Genomic DNA, 20,616 nt, shown 5'->3' with positions numbered 1-20,616 from the left:
ACATTATATTTAGGAATGAAGGTAGTATATATAGGGTTCTAAAGGGGTAACTAAATTTAACTGGGCTTGGGCCGTCGCTATAGTTGCCGGGCCAGTTCCGGCAGCGCGCACATCATCAATGTACAAAAAAAGTACCTATGGATATTTCATGTTGAATAGTCCCACATGGCTTCTTTAAACCGATTCTCATCAACTTATATACGTCCAATATCATTTTTTGGTGTGAGCTAATTAAACGGGATCCTTCACATGCAAATAAATAAAGGAGTAAAGGAGTAAAATTTTTTGGATCGGTTTAGAATCGGTTTTGGATGCTCCACTAGAATCGGTTTGAGGTCAAGACGGTGGCGTGAGGATGAGTTTGAGGTCATGAACAATTTAGCATGACGTCAAACTAAAGCAGGTACGGGCTCAAGACGGTGGCGTGAGGATGAGTTTGAGGTCATGACAGTGGAGCCAGGTGCTGGAACGCTACTGAACATGAATAAGTTGGTGATGCTTCAGCTGAAAACCACACATAGTTTGCTAATGTATCATTGCCCTGTCGCCCCCCCTTAAAAACACCCCATTTCATGCGCGTTATGAATAAATGGATGATCACTACTCCGTTTCTATGCACATAACAAATCTACATGCAAACCAAGTTGAAATAAAAGACATGCAACTATGGAATCTTGAACCATATTTTATTATTAGGTTAAGGGCATGCAATATTTTTTCTCCCATCGCAACGCATGAATCGTTTTGTTAGTAAAATATATAAAAACCACGAGACCTGTACACAACCTTTATTTTCTAAGAGCATGTATACACAAGGGTGCGTCTATGTCTCGCTTCTAGCGAGACCTAGGGAACCCTCGCTGAAGGGGGAGCGAGATTGGCTGGCCCAGGATCACGGGAGGCAATTGCCTCGCTTTTTCCTTTTTACATGTTCTGTGTATTTATTTTTAAATGTTCTTTATACTTTCAAATATTCTAATAAAATATATTACAAAAACACTTTGCATAAAACATTGAAAAAATGTCGACCAAGCATTTAAAAATGTATAAGAAAAATGTTTCTCATGTATATGAAAAATGTGTACAAACAATATACACATGTGAAAAAAGTTGATCATGTATTTTAAAAATGTTTAAAAAGTATCTGAAAATGATAAATGTGTATAGAAAAAATGTTGACCATGTATTAATAAAATGTTAAACTTGTATTTGAAAAATGTTAAATGTGTATAGAAAAATGTTGACCATGTTCTAAAAAATGTTAAATGTGTATAAAAAACGTTGACCATGTATTAAAAAATATTAAACTTGTATTTAAAAAATGTTAAATATTTATAAAAAATATTGACCATGTTTCAGAAATATTTAAAATCTTACTAAAAAAATGTTAAATGTATATAGAAAAATGTTAACCATGTATTAAAAATGTTAAATGTGTATGAAAAAATGTGGACCATGTATTAAAAACATGCTAACTTTGTATTTCAAAAATGTTAAACATGTATAGAAAAAATGTTGTTCATGCATTAAAAAATGTTAAACTTGTATTCATAAAATGTTAAATGTGTACAGAAAAAGGTTGACCATTTATTCAAAAAATGTTACACTTGTATCTGAAAAATAAAGCATTTCAAGATTTTTTTAAATATGTATAAAAAATATATTAACCATGTATTAAAATGTTAATCAAGAATTTTGAAATCAGTAAAGTTGTATTATTAATATGTATTAGATATATAGCAAAAAGGTGTATATATAAGCATTGAAACCTGAGCAAAAACAAGAAAAACCAATTAAAAAAGATGAACAAAACTAAAGTAAAACAAATAAAAAGAAAGAAAAGTAATAAACCAATGAAAACTGTGAAAAGAAATAAAGAAAACCAAAGCAAAATAAAGGAAAAGGAAGCAAATAAGAAAAAGATGGAGGAAAAAATGAAGAAAAACCCATGAATAAAAAAATGAAAAAAAACTCGGCTCGATTCGCCTGAAGTAAGTAGCACCCCTACTACTTACTTATCACGTGGAACACGCTGATGCAGTGGCTAGTAGTTTTTTTTCATGGTAATACATGTCTTATTTATATCATAAAGAATAAAGTACAAGTCACGTAAAGACCGATATGAAAAAACTGAAAAGATAACAGAACATCTCTGAGCTTAATACCAACGTCTGTCTTCTAGAAGACCATGGATCGTGCCTTGCATCTTTTTTTAACTATACATGAATGGGCCGTCCTGATTACTATAGACCCTTCAGTGAGACATCGTACCGTCTCGCTTGATGCGAGATATAGTCACAGCCCCTATTTTATCGAGGGGCACACAGCTCTTAGAGTTTGGGTGCCCCAGAGAACCTAAGCCCAGCCCATATTTACCCCAAGCACAACAGCAACCCAGCCTGCCAAAAAGTCCAGCGTGCCACCCAAAGAATCCAAGCAAACCCTAGCCTCCCCATCTCCACCTCCATCCTCCGCGCCCCCGCTCTGCACGCCGCCGGTCCCTCAACACCCTCCATCCTCGTCCGCCGCCAGCCGCCGAGCGCGCGGCCGCACCCGTCTACTCCGCCGCTCCAAGCCTCCGTTCTCCGCTGGATCTGAGCCTCATCCGCTCCACGGCCGCGACTCAAGGCAAGTTAACCGACCTGATTGATTTTCTGTCAGACTTGTCGTTGCAGGCCGCCGCGCCCTGCCAGCAATCTCGCCGCGCGCCAGGCCTAGGTTACAGCTCTAGCCGCCGACGAGCAGGCTAGCGCTGCGCCGAGTCCCGGGGATCTCGCTGACCCAACGTCAGGTTGAGGTCTCTTGCCTGGGTTGCGCCCTTGCTCGTCGCATCTCACAATTTTTCTCAGTTTATTAGTTGGTTTGTTATGTTTAGGGTATAGGTCTAGCTCTCTGCTCATACACGCGAACTTACATCTTCTGTCGGTTTTGTGTAACTGCCTTCGATGAGCTATTTTTTCCTCATGGGGTTTGATTCGTTCATCTGAGTCATTCCGTAAGCATTGTTTACCTTATTGTTAGTGTGTCATTTATGTGTTCCGAGGATAGTTTCCCCCCCTTGTTTAATTGCCTGTGATGCATATATATTTCGCGTGCTTCCTTCTGTGTGTATTGATGATATCTTTCTTACTTGTGTACTTTGCATAGCTCGAAGACAGTCGAAGGTAATTTGCAAGCAGCAGCCATGGCGTCTCGTTTTTGGGGACAGGTACTTGCTTTCTCTCTTGCACTGATCTGCTGAGTCAGACTCTATGTTGCATAAGTGTAGTACGTAGTATGCATATATGTTGTCCTTGTCAAATGCAGTTACTTAGTACCTTTTATCTTTTTCTACCCAACATCAGGGAGACAGTGACTCCGAGGAGGAGGTGGACGGGATCGAGTCAGAACAAGGGAGTGATAGCGAGAAATCAGAAGCCGGTGATGGGGGACGTGATGGGTCCAAGAACCGCTATCTGAACAAATATACACAAGACAGTGATGACTCTGATACTGAGAGCCACCGCGTGATTCGCTCCTTGAAGGACAAGCGCAATGATGAGATGAAAGCTACTGCCGACCAGATGCGCAATGCAATGAAGATCAATGACTGGATTAGCTTGCAGGAGTGTTTTGACAAGTTAAACAAGCAGCTTGACAAAGTTGTTCGTGTCAATGAATCTGCGAAAATTCCAAATGGGTATATCACCACTCTTGTGCTACTGGAGGACTTCCTTGCTGAGGCTCTTGCAAATAAGGAAGCCAAGAAGAAGATGAGCAGCAGCAACGCAAAGGCGCTAAATGCTGTCAAGCAAAAACTTAAGAAGAACAACAAGCAGTATGAAGACTTGATCCAGAAGTGCAGAGAGAATCCAGAGAGCTTTGAAGATGATGTTGCAGATGATAAGGATGTGGATGATGATGATGATGAGAGTGGTGATGATGTCGTGGATCCGGATAAGATGGCCTCTGACTCAGAAGATTCAGGGAATGAAGACGATGTGAGTCAAGATGGTGGAGCCTGGGAAAAGAAGTTGAGCAAGAAAGATAAGATTATGGACAAGCAGTTCTTGAAGGACCCGAGTGAGATTACATGGGATATTGTTGATAAAAAACTCAAGGAGATTGTGGCGTCGAGGGGTAAGAAGGGCACTGGGAGAGTTGAACGTGTGGAGCAGCTAACATTTTTGACACGGGTGGCAAAAACGCCTGCCCAGAAGCTTGAAATTCTTTTTCATGTGATCTCTGCCCAGTTTGATGTCAACCCTAGCTTACTTGGTCATATGCCAGTCAATGTGTGGAAGAAGTGTGTTAATAACATGCTTCTTGTGCTTGATATTCTGCAGCAGTATCCTAATATTGTAGTGGACACCTCAGTGGAGGCTGATGAGAAGGAAACTCAGAAGGGTGCCGACTATGATGGAACAATCCATGTTACTGGTGACCTAGTTGCATTCCTGGAGAGAATTGACTCAGAGTTTTTTAAGAGTTTGCAGTGCAGTGATCCATATACCAAAGATTATGTTCAGAGGCTTAGAGATGAACCCTTGTTTTTGGTACTTGCGCAAAATGTGCAAGAGTACCAGGAAAGGGTTGAGAATCATAAGGCTGCTGCGAAGGTTGCATTGCGTCGTGTTGAACTAGTCTACTACAAACCTCAAGAAGTATATGATGCAATGAGAAAGCTGGCTGAGCAAACTGAGGTTGTCATGGAGGATGGAGATATTGAGGCCGGCGATGAGCATCAAGCAGCTGATGAAAATAGAGGACCACCACCGTTTATTGTGATTCCGGAGGTTGTACCTAGGAAGCCTACTTTCCCTGAGAGTGGCAGAGCTTTGATGGATGGATTGATGTCTCTAATTTACAAGTATGGAGATGAAAGGACCAAAGCCCGGGCAATGCTGTGTCACATATATCACTATGCAATCTCTGATGAATTTTCAGTTGCTCGTGACTTGCTCTTAATGAGTCGTTTACAAGATGGGATTCAACTTATGGACATCTCATCTCAGATTTTATACAACCGGGTCATGGCCCAACTGGGGTTATGTGCCTTCCGAGCTGGTTTGATAGCTGATGCTCATGGTTGCCTGTCTGAGCTATATGCAACTGGAAGAGTGAAAGAGTTGCTTGCACAAGGTGTCCAGTATAGTCGATACCACGAGAGAACTCCTGAACAGGTGAGCCTCCCTCTTGTATATCATGTGAATGCCTGCACACATGGCAGCTAGTTTCCTTTCTAGTTTCCTATGCAACAATGACACGACACATAAACAGGGATCCACCATTATCCCAAGAGATACATATATATTTATATGATCAGCAATAATTTTCACTTATGTTTTTGACACATGCTCAGGGGACGGTGCTGCCCAGTGGTAGGATAGGTTAAGTTGTTTAAATTGTGTTATTGAGGGTAAGCTGTATTGTTACGTATTGCTGCCCTGTCGAAATGGAACCACGAGTCCAGTTGATTTAAATGAGTTTTGCTATTTACCTGAGCCTTACTGGTACATATTGGTGGTGTTTAGATGACGCATCGGCATCAGATACAACTACACTGTCTGGCTCTGTCATCATTGTATCTGAGCTAGTCTGACAGAAATTTATTTGTAGTTGCAAAATGTCACTGTTAGTCATAATTGTATCTTTGCTTTTTTTTTTTTGCGAATGGATATCTTAGCTAGTCTAATAGAAGAACCTGTCATTCTGGCCATATTCTTTCATTTATTTCTATTTTTTAGGTGTGAAAGTTGAAATGCTTAATGCATAGTTTCTACAAAGTACCTCTGGTTACATTTACAATGACATCTGCTCCTTTCTTGAGCTCCTTTGGTATTTTATTTATCTAGATAAGGTCCTTCAAGATCTGCTCTTTTTCTCTTGGTTTTCCCAGAATTGACTTGCAGGCTTCAACTCTTCATTTTAGCAATATGATGTAATTGATATGATGTTGACAATGGAAACACAACATACATATTTTTTGCTCATGATGTATTTACTTGTTACTGCAGGAACGACTTGAGAGGAGAAGGATGATGCCTTACCATATGCATATAAACCTTGAACTTTTGGAAGCCACACACTTGATCTGTGCAATGCTAATTGAGGTCCCGTATATGGCTTCCAGTACTTATGACAAGCGGAGGCCTATGAGCAAAACATTCCGCAGGCTTCTTGAAATGAGTGAGAGGCAGACTTTTGTTGGACCTCCAGAAACGGTGAGGGATCATGTAATGGCTGCCACGAGGGCCCTCAATAAGGGTGACCATGAAAAGGCTTTCAGTGTCATCAGTTCTCTGGATACCTGGAAACTTTTGAGGAATAAGGAGCATATCCTTGAGATGCTGAAGCTTAAAATCAAGGAAGAGGCTCTTAGAACCTATCTCTTCTCTTACTCGTCTTGCTACGAGTCCCTGAGCCTTGACCAGCTCACTACTATGTTTGACCTCAGCGAGGCACATGCCCACAGCGTTGTTAGCAAGATGATGATGCACGATGAGCTTCATGCAAGCTGGGACCAGCCAACCAAGTGCATTGTATTCCAGAACGTGGATCAAACCAGGCTGCAGGGACTAATCTTCCAGATGACTGATAGGCTCTCTGTCCTTGTGGAGAGCAATGAGAGGGCGTATGAGGCCAGGACTGGTGGTGCCCTTGAGGGTGCACCGCCCAGGCGCAGGGGTGATCAAGACTCGTCCAATTTGGGAAAGTGGCAGGAGAACTTTGTATCGTCACAAGGTGGCCGCCGCGGCGGCGGTAGGTCTGGTTACGGTGGCAGAGGAGGCTCTGGGCAGGGCGGTGGTTACCAAAATGACAGGGGTGGCCAGGGTTCCCGTGGGGGCTATGGTGGTGGTTCTCGGTTCCAGGATGGAAGGGCTCGCAACCAGTCTGGTTCCTCGTCTAGAGGGGATGGAAATGGACGCATGGTGAACCTAAACAGGCCTGGTAGAAATTAGAAGTCTGATAGATTGAGATAAAATTCCTAGCAAGGTTGCCTTGAAGCATTGTTCCCGCACCGTTCAGAACTCGAGTCGTCGTTTGCTATATTTTTGTAGCTTCTGTTGTCTGTCATAAATCTACCAAGAAGTCTTGAGTAATAGTTGTCTGGTTTGTATCATGGGAGCGAGGACTACATATTCACTCCTATATTTGGCATCAAGTTACTATTTACTGCTTTTCCTGTTTTCTGCTAGTTGTTTTGCCATCTTCCATTCATGTCATGAAAGATGTTTTTTTCCGAGCATTTTTATTTTCTATCTCTGCGAGCTTCTATTTGTGACAGCGTAGAGTCACCAAAAAAGTAAAATGAGAATCTTCTAGTGAAACTCTTCGTTTCTGGTTCCGTTCTTGGCCCAGGATTACAACAGTTTTTTTACTGTATCTTTTAGTTTATGATAAAATGACCATTTGATCAACTTATGTTGTACCATTGCTCTTCCAGTAGCCTAATTGTAGTTTAGTTTGTTACAAAAGTGAACACTATAACTACATTAGTGACAATGGAAATCGGTTGTCCACAAAAAATCATAATGATTGCCTGAGAACTATACAAGAGAATTTGTCTGATCTTTAGCAGGGAAACCATCTACTCCTACTATCATTTTTTTCTTGAGGTCGTTTTGGGAGAGAATTTTCGTCGCTTATGTTATTTCAACTTTTCCTATTCTCTGCAAAGTCGTTTTGCCGTTTCTTTCCAGTCGTGTCATGAAAGAAGAAATTGATTCTTGTGTAAGTTAATAGCCTATCTCTACAAGTTGCTTGTGACAGTGTAGAACCAAAAAAGGAGAATCTCAGAATTGACCTTCAAAACTGTTTCATCAAGTGGTCGAATCCAGCATCTGCCGATTTAAGCGATACTGCCATTGTTCTTCGAGTCCCCTATTTGTAGTTCAGTTCCACCTACAAAGTGAATAGTTGCATCAGTGACAATTGAGTCAAATCAGTTCTCCACTACAGGTCGTAATGATTGCTTAAGAATTGTGCAGGAGAATTTGTTTGATTATTAGCAGGCAAATCATCTACTCCCACCGCCCGGGTTTATTAGACCCTCTTTCATTTTGAGCCAAAGTTTGACCATGAGTTTAATTAATAAAATATAAATTATATGTCATAAAAGTTATACCATAGAAAACCTCTTCCAAATATAAATCTAACAATATACTTTGTGTAGCATATACTTTATATATTTTTAGTCAAATACTAGGTCAAACTTGGACCCAAAATGCAAGGGGCCTAATAAACCCTGACGAGGTAGTATCGATGATATTGTGGAAATAACATGATAACCACTTTTAAAGTGTCTACCTAGGTAAATGTCCGTGCGTTGCAGCGGGGTATAATTATTCTACTTCCTTGATTTCAATTACCAAGGCTCACATGTTTCTCAAAATTCAACTTTGACCATAACTTAGATTTAATTATAATTTTGTGACTTAAAAATCATCCCATTAAAAACTTCTTTTCAATATGAATTCGACGGTATAATTTTCATCACATATAACCAATGTTTGATTTGTCTGATTTATGGTCAGAGTTGAATCATGGAATGTGTACACATCTTATTCATTGGAACAGAGGGAGTAATGTGTTAGCGCATGATTTATATGTTCATATTAATATGATTGTGCGAATAAGTGTTTACATGATAAAATCTTGTCCTTGATTTATGTGTCTCATATTTGTCTTGTGAGTCTTCTTCTAAAGTCACATATTTTCCTCTGCGTTTTTCCTAGGCCCAAAAGAAAATCTAAATTTTTATTTGATAAAACTTTTTTAAGAACAGTAAACATTTATTTGATAAGTATTTATTAGTTTATCAAAGAAAACCATATTTTTTTTGGTAAGTATTAAAATGTTTGCCATTTTATTTAAGGAAAACAGATGGGAAGAACCAGAAATAGGAAGGGGGGGGGGTCAGAAAGTATGAGATAATTTTTGTAAGTTTTTGAATTGGTGTTTAGTAAGGAACAACACCATCTCCACTCCCGTGTAGCCCCTCATGTGGCAAACCGGGGTAAAATAGTCAGCGGCCGGCCATCACAAGCGTCGTCCCATCTTCATTGCCTCCTATGCAGATGCTTCGGGTTGCCATGGGGCTGCAGGGTTGATAAAACTTTTATATGCGTTGGCATTTTTTTTTTGAGATTAGGCAGTTGGTGTTAGAATAAATCCGAGGCGCCCCGTTGATCTACCGAGGATCAAGCAATCACACAAGCACGACACCGAGATTTGTTAACGAGGTTCACCGATATGGCTACATCCCCGGGGCCTGACTATGGGCGCTCCTCCCCATGACACCGCTACAATACGGCACCCGGTCGCCCTGGACACCGGCACATGCCGCCGGCTTCCCCTGCGTTTCGGTGCTATTATGTTGGCATAGGTTACATCGTGTGTCTACCCCCGCTATATATGAGAGGCCTAGGATACAAGTGTCCTACTTGGACACGACTCCGTATCCTGTCTGCACACTGTACGACTCCAAGTCCAACTGTAACCTAACTTGTACAATAATATTCGACACAATTCTAACAAACTCCACCTTGGCGAATATTCTCCACCACCTTGAATTCGTTCGTGCGTCGAACCTCCATGTACATTGGACTTGAGATACGCCATGAGCCCCACTGCTACTCCCAGACTCCATGTGACTCCACCTGCAACTGTAGTCCCTTCTCGTCTTCTTCATAGTCAACACTCGAGCAAAATTAAGTTCCTCATTACTCTACCTTGTGCTTCCAACTTCCAGAGTATCCGTTCAACGACATCACACACCGATCACTGTCTGCGTGAAAAATAAACCACTCACATATTGGACGCCACATATAAGAGTTACGTGAACTCAACGTCACTGCTCTTTCTGTACTGCTTGTCTGAAACTTGAAGGAATTTCACCGTCGCCCTGTGTCACCCTGAGTCAAATTCGCAGTTGTCTCATCCTTTTTTTCGGATAGTCTCTGACATGTCCCACCGCTATAGCACTCCGCCTCCTTCTGTCTTGTCATCTGCACTTTTCCCTGTGCACTGAACACCACAGAATATACGGCCATGTACTCTCTCAGCTTTTGACAATTCCAGACTCTCCGTCACTTTCTCAGATTCTCCATGGTCAACTCCTGTCCATCTTCCGGTACCGATAGACCCAGTCACCAACTTGAATCTGGTACTCGTCAACACTGCTTCAGCATCCTTTGCACAATTTTGTCTGATCACATGTCTACCATTAGTGCCTTGGTCTGTCGCTGTGTCCCGTGCTTACCGCACGCCTCGCCGCTATCACCGCGTTGAGCCTCTGCTGTCCTGGTCGAGTCTCCCGGGTAGCTTGCCCACACTGCCTCAACCCCCACTGCAGAGAACCATCGATCATCACCGACCGATGTCGAGTATCACGTCTCCATCAGACCATTGGGCCCCAGTCCGATCCACGTGTCTCTCGCTATCCCGCTGAAATAGGCTACGATTCTCCGGATCCTTACGCCGTAGCCCCTCCATCAGCACAGAGTGAAGTCGTCCATCAGACTCCAGCTCCACCTTCAACATGACTCCATGTAGCTGCGCTATGCTACCCTGCGCCCTGACGACTTCAAGCTCTCTCATGTGTGCACCATCTTGAATCAACTCTGCGTCATAGTCTTGTCGAAGCCGCACAAGCCCTCGAGCCTGCACCACGTGTTTCCACGCCCCAGAAGTCGGCCACCATCAGCATCACGCTCCTATGTCATCGTCGCTGAAATCACTGCCGTCTTCTGCTTTGACCGACATCCACGTCAGTCCATCAGACTATCCAGTCCGACCCAGCCGAAATAACCCGACTGCAACCATGCTCCACCCTGCGTCGTGTCCGCCTCGCACATCTATGCATTGCCTTGACGCCCTGTGTTTGCATGATCTTGTCACGACGCGCTCTAGACTCCTCCGAGCCTTATACGCACGTCGCCAACCTCGCACGCGCTCCATCTTGACCAACTCTACATCACACCGCACTTCCATCCGAGAAATTATTTTGATCCAAGCAGCTTCCTCGTACGCATTGCACTCACGCCATGCATACATGCTTCTCTGTCCAAAAGACACCCTCGGTATTTGTGCTAATTTTCCATAGAAAAACTCCTGATGCTTCAATTAGCAACCTCATGCACCGGCTCCTAGGCCTCAACCAGCCACGGAGCCACGGCGTCCTGTACCTAACGCGACGCATGCATAAACTTTGCCAATAAAAGTTGATCCCCTGACTAAGCCCGTGTTGTCCGCGAAGATATTCCTTTTTTTTTACCAAACAAATCTCAAACGTATGTCCCAACACGCAGCACCTTGTCCTCCGGCTGTCTCGTACGCGCGTCTTCTGCACCGCCCACGTAGACCACCCGCGTACACACCGCCCGAGCCTCCGAGTCCGATCGGAATCCTGCCGAGACGCTCAATCGCCTGTATCCAATACGCCGCTTGTGCTGCCTTGCCCCGCACGCCCGATCGAGCTGCTTGCCGCCGCCGCTGTACGCGGACTCCTGCTACTCCCATCGCGTGCGTTGGCCACCGCGCACGTTACGCCGCCTCCACATCAGATCGATCTGCTGCGTGTTGCTCTTAATTGCTTTACATGCGACAATCTCCGATTGCTGCCCGACGTCTCGCACGCAAGCCGTGCTCATCTGCAGCTGGTCTTCATCGCTCTTCTCTAAATCAACGATCCAGCAACTCCTCGAATCGAACCTTGCTCATGATACCACTTGTTAGAATAAATCTGAGGCGCTCCGTCGATCTACCGAGGATCAAGCAATCACACAAGCACGACACCGAGATTTGTTAACGAGGTTCACCGATATGGCTACATCCCGGGGGCCTGACTATGGGCGCTCCTCCCCATGACACCGCTACAATACGGCACCCGGTCGCCCTGGACACCGGCACATGCCGCCGGCTTCCCCTGCGTTTCGGTGCTATTATGTTGTCATAGGTTACATCGTGTGTCTACCCCCGCTATATATGAGAGGCCTAGGATACAAGTGTCCTACTTGGACACGACTCCGCATCCTGTCTACACACCGTACGACTCCAAGTTCAACTGTAACCTAACTTGTACAATAATATTCGACACAATTCTAACAGTTGGGTTGAAGCAAGCTCCAAACGAGGCCTTCATACTCACTGTTCACATATAGAGGTTGGGAGGCCACGCGTGGAGAAAGTTCAAAAAAAGTGACGATTGAAAGATGGATGACGATTTTGTTAGACTTTTTTAGTCGGTACTATATGGTACTCCAAACCGAACTGCCAGTTTGGATGTATATATGGCTGATTCTTCTAGCATAGAGACGCAAGATGGGGGTTTTGGCGACTAGAACTCCGCATCGACCTAATCCAATTGGACTCAGTGTAGCAAAGGTAAGTAATAAGTATCTTTCTGGGACCCAGCCTTTTCTTCTTATTTTATTGTCCCTAATTATCTATAGCCTGTGTCGCATAAGGATGGAGTGGAGGTGTCACTCAGAAACAGCACAATGTATATATCCGAATACTATAGCTATTTGGAACATATATTGATGGGCCATGACATATAAATGTACTTAGATTTAGGACTGCTAGCATTTGTGGAACTTGTAGAAAGTAATCTGAAAGATAATAATTATCAGTTTGTTGCTTACATTGTGTGGAAGGACATCTTTTGCACTACAGGTGTCCACACAGAGATGCTATCTGGAGAGGTTGTATTCTGACCAATGCTGCAATACATGCTAAACTGTCACTTCAACTATAAGAAAAGTAACTAATGCGCCTGATTGGATATTGACGAGAACTGAATCACATGCCTCTGTATAAGTATAACCTTGTAGGATAGACCACAGTGTGCAATATTTTATTAAATTAGATTATTGCCTATTTTGGTCATTCTTGCTTAGAATTCTATTATGCCTTGAGATTTTTTATGTCTTAACTTTTACTTGAGCCTTTTCTAGGTGGAGGCAGTGGATGGACATGCAATTTTGCTTTCTGGAGTAGATTTGGTTGATGGCACGGTACTGCATTAAGTGCTTATGTTCCCCAACATTATACAACTGATTTGAACAAATTCAGCAATGTTAGTTGCGAACTCTTCCTAATATATTGCACCTCCATCTACAGCCTGTACTTGATATTAAACCATATCTGCCATATTCTGATAGCGTTGAAGGCGCGACTATTCCTAATTGGTTAGAGGTACATACTATATGGCATGTTACTCCATCCATTACTCTCTTGATCTTTACAGTTCATTTATTTTTCTGTTTGTTCTTCAGAACATGCTTATTTTGTACTCCTTCGAGATTGTATATGTTTATAGCTACTCTTCTGTATTCAGATGATGTTTTCTCTTACCTAAACATCCCTACATGACCGGAAATATTTATTCTTCACCCTTTAGGCAGTTTTACACTTTTTTTCTCTTACAAACTTCTCTACTTTGATACTATTACTTAGAGGAAGCTCAGTATCTTGAAAATCCAATAGATGTATCTTATTTATCGTTTATAGGCCAAAAGTTCAGTTTTTGTGCTTTTGTCAAAGTATCACATATAGTTTACTTGCTACATATAACCTTGATGGCGGCAGGGGCACTTGTGGACCTCTTATGGCTATGTTCCAATCAGCTTACTCCTGGATTATTTGCCATCTAGTAATGCTGGATATTTTGTTCAAGCAGGTTGATGGTGCATTAGCTGTGGAGTCTATCCACTTTTCTGAGCACTTCATTTCTTCACTTTCCAATTGCTGGGCGCATGTAGTAAGTGTTCTTGTTGTTCAGAAAATTTTGTATCTTCTTTGTATACTCTCTACCAAATGTTGTTATTTTGGTCAATATACTGTAAAGCCAGTTTCTGACTTGAAGTTCATGAAACTTAATTTGTTTCAGCAAAAGCAGGCACTCTATGCCTCAGCAGACGAGTTTCAGGACCTGATCAAGGAGGTGCTCTCCTGGGACATCAGATCATTGTCTCAGCGACTCCGCCCTCACCAGGTGACCATTGAAAGCAAGGCGGATGATTGTGGTAGCAAAGCTGATAAGGATTGCAGAAACAAAGAAGATTACCAAGCCGCTGACTCCTGCTCGATCGTAGTCTATCACCTTCATCTGGAAGGCATTGATGTGTCATACAAAATCGATGAAAATTCCAACATCATTGTTGACAATGCAGCCCTTCTCCCCAGTGCTGCAAACCAAAACAGGTGTAGCTACTTAACATGGAGGGATAAACTTAATACTTTGTAGGAGAGTAGTATTAGATAAAACTTTTGGTAAGTCGCAGGAGCACAAGCTGCACAACGCTGTACAATATCATGAGGCTGATGAATTCAGTAGCAACCAGTACTCTATAATGCACCTGAATTTAGGGCAGCCCCAGTGCATGTAGCTCCCGCTTGCGCAGGGTCTGGGGAAGGGTCCGACCACTTTGGGTCTATTGTACGCAGCCTTTCCCTACATTTCTGTAAGAGGCTGTTTCCAGGACTTGAACCCGTGACCTCATGGTCACAAGGCAGCAGCTTTACCACTGCGCCAAGGCTCCCCTTCCTATAATGCACCTGAATTTGTGGAGAATATATAATGATTTGCCATATAATCATCGCTCTTTCTAAACTTTGGATTTATCTTTGTATGCGTATTACATAGCATAAACATGCGTCATTTTTTTAATGTATGTTGGCTTGAAAACTTAAGTGTTTGACAAGTAGAAAGTTCAAAAGGGGATTCATATCATGAAGGATCAGAAACGTGGAAGAGTAAATCGGCAAATGGAATTAAGGCTAACAGCTTGAGCAAGACAGTTATCTTCAACACTGATCAGCTAGAAGGTTTCCACTGTCAAGGTTAAAGTTCCTGTAAGAAGGTATGCATCTACTAGGTTACCATTTCAGCTAGGATGCATGCTATCATTCACCATCTCACTGTAATAACCTGTTCTGTCTGGATATGCTATTGGCTTATCAATCTCTTAGAGGATGAGTAGCATTCAATCAATATCTCATGACACCACATCACTTGTAAAAACATGTGCCAGTTACATATATAAATTGTTGAAATTGCAGGGATCATAAAGAAGCAGTTTGGAAATGCACGATGAATCCAATTAGATGAGCTTGCCTTTGGGGGTTTAATCAAGCTATACTTGAGCAATACAGGAGATTGGTAGTCAGTCAAATAAAATGAGATTCTGCAGTTCTAATTGTTTACAAGTTTAAACCCTGGCACAAATGACTATTTATATTACACATGTAGCTCAAGAATGCTAATTTCCAGGGTTGAACATATTAGCTTAGGGAGCTTGCTGAGATAACAGGGAGCTAAAAATGTGCTGAACGTCAGATGAGTTCCACTTACAGGCTAGTATTTTTTTCTATTTTACCCCTGAAAACGACAGTTGGCCCATTGTTGGGCATAACAATGCTTGTCTGTCAGTTGTCTCAGATACCACTTCTAAACTGCTTTGTTCTTCTAGCCCACTTTCACCCTGGCTTGCTTGCTGTGTATTTTGTTCATCTCCTTGATTTACTTCTTGGGCCTCACTATTTTCCTCATTTATTCCACTTTCTTCTGGTCGATTCTCATTGTCTAACACAATCTCTGTTGACTTGCGCTTCTTTTTGTAGAAATAAATTATCAATGCTATCAAAAGGGAAGAAGTTGAAGCAACTCCAGTAAGGATAAATAATCCCCTGAAGTTGGCAAATGTGAGTCTGCTTGAACCAGTTACTGGGCCCAAGTTCTGGCAATTGTTTCGATCTCCAATCCATTTCTTCTCAATCTGAATCATAGTATCACCCCCAGTTACGTTGAGGATTGCCTTGGAGATATCTCCAATCAAGGGATTTCCCTTTGATAATGCCTGTGTAAGAAATATGACCACGTTATTGATTCATTTACCAAATGGAGAACAGACACCACCGTATCTTGTCTTGTCTGATGCAAGTAAAAGTATAACTTACAAGCATAATTGGACTTAGTATCAACGCTAGTGAAAGAACATTTCAGTAATCCATCTGGCTACGCAAGTTTATTATTAGGCATAGGCATAATAATTTTGTAGCTTATTTTAGACCAACATGATTATAGGATGTTCAAACGTATCTGACGTGATTGCTAGCCGGCATTAATTTTTATCTGGGGAAACAAATTGGTTAACTTAGGTTTACTTTTTCTAGAAGGATATTGTGCGAAAGCGCATTTAATGCAGTGCAACTTACATATCCAAAACCTGCAGCTTTATAAATTGGTCCCACCATAGTGTACCCTTTGCAGTGATTTGCCAGAAATAGTTTAATGTATGGAACCTCATGCACAAGTGCAGCAATACCACCATTGTTGCTTCCTCTTGAAAGTGCATTGTGAAAATCATCAGGGGAATTATAGGGCTTGATCTTCGACCTGTCAAAACCAAGTTCTTCCAAAAGTCCCTTGACGTAGGAGCCACGATGATATCCTACATATTCTCCACTTTTTAGGAGCTCATGCACATCTGTTACAGTTGGCTGAAGCTGCTGTACAGTTAGCATTGATGTCAAGCTTGCAGTGTAACTTGATGTAAGTACCATCAGGAAAACCAACCAAATGATCAAAACTATCCGGGACAGAAAGCGTTGCACAAGCTCTTCTGCAAAAGTTACGAGAAAATAAATTTTAGTTATACTTTTGCCAGCTCGAGGCTGAAGTTGAAAACCACAACATAGATATCATAATAATTTTGTTAAAAGTATATGATAATTACTTTGTTCTCCTCTATTTAGTGCATATGAAATATCTAGTAATATCTACTACAGTGTTGTAATGAGCTATCACATTTTTAGAAATGCAATGTTACCCAAATGTGTTTTGAGAAATTTCTGATGCATTCTCCATTTGTTAATTGTGGAGCTGTTTTAGTTACATCAGGCTTCTATAACCGTCTTCCCATTCAGATCTCTTAGCTTGATACTAAATGCTCTATTTTATGCACCAACATGGGAAATGGATTTATCACGGTAAGTGTACTCAACTCTCTTCAAATATGGAGAAAAAGATCATAATCCCCAACTGTCTGGGAATTGGTCCACGGACGTTCTCGTTATTGCCTAGAAACTCCAATATTAATACGACCACACCAGTGTAGATAAAGAATACGATGCTTCCAAACCACATTCCAGGTTCTAGCGGCTTCAAGAAAATCCATGTATTCTTGTTTATGCTATCCCTGACTGGAACGACCATTGCTATTCCTGATTCTGTGTATGGCAGAGTGAAGTCAGCGTAGAATGTTCTGTTATACCTTATTGTTATATCTCCAATTACTATATCATATTTCTGTGAAGGCCAAAAAAAAGAATCATTAGCTGAGCAGATAGAAAATAATTTGAAATATGCCTGGTTAAAAAAAGAATTTTGGAATATGGAAAACTAAATAAGGTTGGCACTCAGTAAATTAATTGTCTATACTATCTTCTGCCATCCAATAGGGGTTTCCCTTGGTATTCAAAGTTTATTACTACCATAAGTCCATGACTGGTTCTGCATACTGCAAAAATCATTCACATGCTTAGGTTGGTTGCTAATGAGAACTACTATAAATTGACGATGAGACTAGCATATATGAACAGGGCCCTTTTTTTTTGGGAATGAAAACGTCCTCAAAAGTAGTGAAGAAGGATGACAACAATGGGTTTATACTTTATAGTATTGTGTGGAAACCTTTTTTAAATGGCATGTGTGCAAGTTAACCTTTATAGTAGGAAAAAGTTCACCTTTATGCTTCAAGGCCTCAACTGTTTATACTTACTTACTTACTTACTTACTTACTTACGAAGCCTTTTATCCCAAACAAGTTGGGTAGGCCTCAACTGTTTATACTAACTAAAGAAAATCAAGTAGGAAATACACATGACTTGAAATCTTTCGTACCTCAAGATGTATGTGTGCAAGTTTGGTTTCATGCTTCAAGGCCTTAACTGTTACTAATAACTAAAGAAAATCAAGTTGGGAATACATAGGACTTGAAATCTTTCATACCTTAAGATAAACTTGGTAGACAAAATCATTGTAATCTTCCATACTTCCGTCATCCTTGGTACTAAATAGTACATATTCATAAGGGACTGCATAAGGAAGTCTCTTAACTGCCTCTTCAAATACATCCACTGAAAAACCGATTGCTTTAGTTGCACCTGTGATATGATCCTTTTCGACCTTCACAAATTCTGGATATCCACTTGTGCACACACCAACTTGAAGTTTCTTCCCGCTTATAGGAATCTCAAAACCTCGGGGTACTTCTATGGACTCTCCTGGCCAGATAACTGGATTTAGATGTGTTGTTGCTCGTCTGGTTTTATTTAATTGCTGCGAGAGTTCATTTTGTGCTGTCCAAAATCCAATATCTCTCCATCCTTTCCCTACTACATTTATTATTCGAAATGTTGAAATTTGCAGCTGCCTATTTGAAAGGTCAAAATTGCCACTGAGGCCTCTAAATTTATTCTGCAGGATTGCTTGCAACAGTTTTGGACCATTATTAGATGTTTCCAAGGTTTCCAAACTTACTGAATTTCTTGTGGCACCTGGTTTCTGAAATGTGGCATTTGCAAGTCCAACTTTTGCTGCGGCATGTGCTACTGCCCAGATTGTATCATATCCCGTAGTCCAAAGATGTTCAATTTCAATGGTGGATCGGTTGGGTTGTCAATCTGGAACCTCATATTCCATCTCATGGCAAACTCATCAAGTTCCTTGGTTTTGGGAACATAAAACTCAACACCTAAGGCACCATTCAATGATTCTAGGACAGAAGGATTCAGTGAATCTATTAGATTGGTTACTCCATCTGTCATGATCCATGCATATCCTTTGTTCATCATCCCTACTTCTCTTGCCTTTATAAAGAAGAGGGAGGCCAAGGTAAATGACATATGTACAACAAAGACCGTCGTTTGCATTGTCATCAGCTTATAGAGTTCTAGAGTAATTTGTTCACTGGTTGCTGACAAAGGGATCACACTTTGGTAGGGAACACGTGCATCAACTTCTTGTAGCACATCAACAAGGTATGGTATGATACCTCTACCATATTCAGTGTCTTCATAGATAGACACCACCTCTCTCCACCCGTAGGTTTTAACTATGGAGGCAATGCAATTTACCTGTGCCGAGTCATTTATTGTTGCTCGCACAAAATATGGAAGAGTTTTAGATGATAGGGATGGGCTTGTTGCCGTGAAGGATATGACTGGGACATGACTTTTGTTTCCAAGTTTTGAGATAAATATAGCTTGCGAAGATTTCTGAGGACCAATGATGACTTCTACATTGTAATTCTCTAGCAGGTCAATAGCTGTATAATTGCACATCGAGACAAACTTTAGTTGAACATCGCACATTGAATGAAATTCATAATATGCATAAATCCCAAATAATTACAGATAATCCATCTGCCGGAGCTGTGTGTTTTCAGAAATGTTGCCACTTACATGTATGAACAGTATCTAGAAGAGCGAAATAGGTGATTACCTACAAAAATAGTTGCCTGATTTCCAATTTGCGATAATTTATCTCATATTATATTTGTGTTGCTTCCTCTTGATGGCTCTGAAATATTACTTCTTTGTGCACAGAGTGGAATGTAAATATATATTATGAAACATATGGTGCTTTATATTTCAGAATAGTACTGCAAGTGACAAGGATATATAGTTGTTTCGTCCAGACATTAGGATAGCTGCTATATCACTGCTTCCGTGGTTTGCGGGTATTCATAGTTTTCCTAGTTTCTGCATTTGTGTTACTGGCCCTCTTTTTCCTTGGTAGATATTACTGGAAGAACTGGCAACAGTGTGCTCATTAACACATCAAAAAAACTGGCACCTGTGGTCCTGATGCAATAATTCCTGGACATTATCTTTGGAACAGTTTGATGTGATGTGGAAATCTAATTGGTCTTAATAGTAATGTTATGTGATGCTCAGTTGCTTCCTAATTGTACTTGTAGGTATGATTCAGTTGTCATTAAGTGGGTCATGTTTACTTGCTTCTCTCCACAACAAGTGAAGCGACTAGGGGCCGGAATATGAATATTTTTAGTTTCTTGATTTCCATGGTTTTGTTGACCTTTCTTTTTTCTACTGTGTTTTAGTACATCAGGTTTCACGTCGCAATAATGCTTGTAGGCAGAGCTCTTCTTCATGTTGGTTCACCCATAATCTAAGATGCACAGTTGATGAACAGAGTGTGCAAATAGTCCATTATTTCAGCAGCATAGCAGAATGAGCTGATGCAGTGGCCTTTTTTTTTGGGTCCGAAACGGATGCAGTGGCCTATGACTAACAGTTGAGAACATGTACCTTGAGATGCAGCTTGGACATCATCACTCATGGAATCTCTGATGTGGAGGACAAGCTTGGTGCTATAGTTCCGATGAACATCATAGAAGTCCTCCATAGCCAGTGAAATGCTGGTCCGTGCCATTTTGCCAACAGTGGACCCCAAGTCAAGGATAACCCCAACATGGAGCTCCTGTGCTTCTTCGCTCGAAGTATTTTGGGCGACAGCAAGGTTGATGGGCAGCAAGAGGAGCAGGATGACTCTACATGCGAGCTCCATCTGCTGAGCCGTGAGGTTTGCAGACTCTCCTTACACTT

The 20,616-nt window shown here is 41.5% G+C and overlaps 2 protein-coding genes and 1 pseudogene across 3 annotated transcripts; 2 read left to right on the top strand and 1 right to left on the bottom strand.

Moving 5' to 3' along the window:
- Window positions 1–2,360: 2,360 nt before the first annotated feature.
- Window positions 2,361–7,172, top strand: LOC119301658 (eukaryotic translation initiation factor 3 subunit C-like). Of its 2 annotated transcripts, none has more exons than XM_037578654.1 (4): window positions 2,361–2,628; window positions 3,148–3,208; window positions 3,345–5,162; window positions 5,997–7,172. In XM_037578654.1, exons 2-4 carry the CDS (start codon window positions 3,185–3,187, stop codon window positions 6,939–6,941), a joined length of 2,787 nt encoding a protein of 928 aa, XP_037434551.1. In that variant the 5' UTR covers window positions 2,361–2,628; window positions 3,148–3,184; the 3' UTR covers window positions 6,942–7,172. The 2 variants fall into 2 exon arrangements, with proteins under 2 accessions (XP_037434551.1, XP_037434550.1); XM_037578653.1 differs by lacking the exon at window positions 2,361–2,628 and adding an exon at window positions 2,771–2,791.
- A 5,131-nt stretch (window positions 7,173–12,303) lies between these two features.
- Window positions 12,304–14,342, top strand: LOC119297384. Its single transcript, XM_037575190.1, has 5 exons — window positions 12,304–12,366; window positions 12,939–12,998; window positions 13,105–13,179; window positions 13,664–13,744; window positions 13,874–14,342. The coding sequence occupies exons 1-5, from the start codon at window positions 12,304–12,306 to the stop codon at window positions 14,228–14,230; spliced, it is 636 nt and encodes a 211-aa protein (XP_037431087.1). The 3' UTR covers window positions 14,231–14,342.
- Window positions 14,343–15,060: 718 nt separating this feature from the next.
- On the bottom strand, window positions 15,061–20,587 carry LOC119297383 (annotated as a pseudogene).
- Between the last annotated feature and the right edge of the window lie 29 nt (window positions 20,588–20,616).

The sequence above is a fragment of the Triticum dicoccoides genome, chromosome 5A (genome assembly GCF_002162155.2).
Source record: "Triticum dicoccoides isolate Atlit2015 ecotype Zavitan chromosome 5A, WEW_v2.0, whole genome shotgun sequence".
Classification (NCBI taxonomy): Eukaryota; Viridiplantae; Streptophyta; class Magnoliopsida; order Poales; family Poaceae; genus Triticum; species Triticum dicoccoides.
This window is presented reverse-complemented; position numbering and strand designations above follow the sequence as displayed.

What these genes read in the sequence shown, in the direction of transcription:
- LOC119301658 (XM_037578654.1), top strand. Translation starts at nt 3,185, where the DNA reads ATGGCGTCTCGTTTTTGGGGACAG. An exon ending in CGTCTCGTTTTTGGGGACAG is followed by an intron (nt 3,209 to 3,344) that starts GTACTTGCTTTC and finishes ACCCAACATCAG; the next exon opens with GGAGACAGTGACTCCGAGGA. An exon ending in ACGAGAGAACTCCTGAACAG is followed by an intron (nt 5,163 to 5,996) that starts GTGAGCCTCCCT and finishes TTGTTACTGCAG; the next exon opens with GAACGACTTGAGAGGAGAAG.
- LOC119297384 (XM_037575190.1), top strand. Translation starts at nt 12,304, where the DNA reads ATGGGGGTTTTGGCGACTAGAACTCCGCATCGACCTAATCCAATTGGA. An exon ending in TAGATTTGGTTGATGGCACG is followed by an intron (nt 12,999 to 13,104) that starts GTACTGCATTAA and finishes CTCCATCTACAG; the next exon opens with CCTGTACTTGATATTAAACC. An exon ending in CCAATTGCTGGGCGCATGTA is followed by an intron (nt 13,745 to 13,873) that starts GTAAGTGTTCTT and finishes AATTTGTTTCAG; the next exon opens with CAAAAGCAGGCACTCTATGC.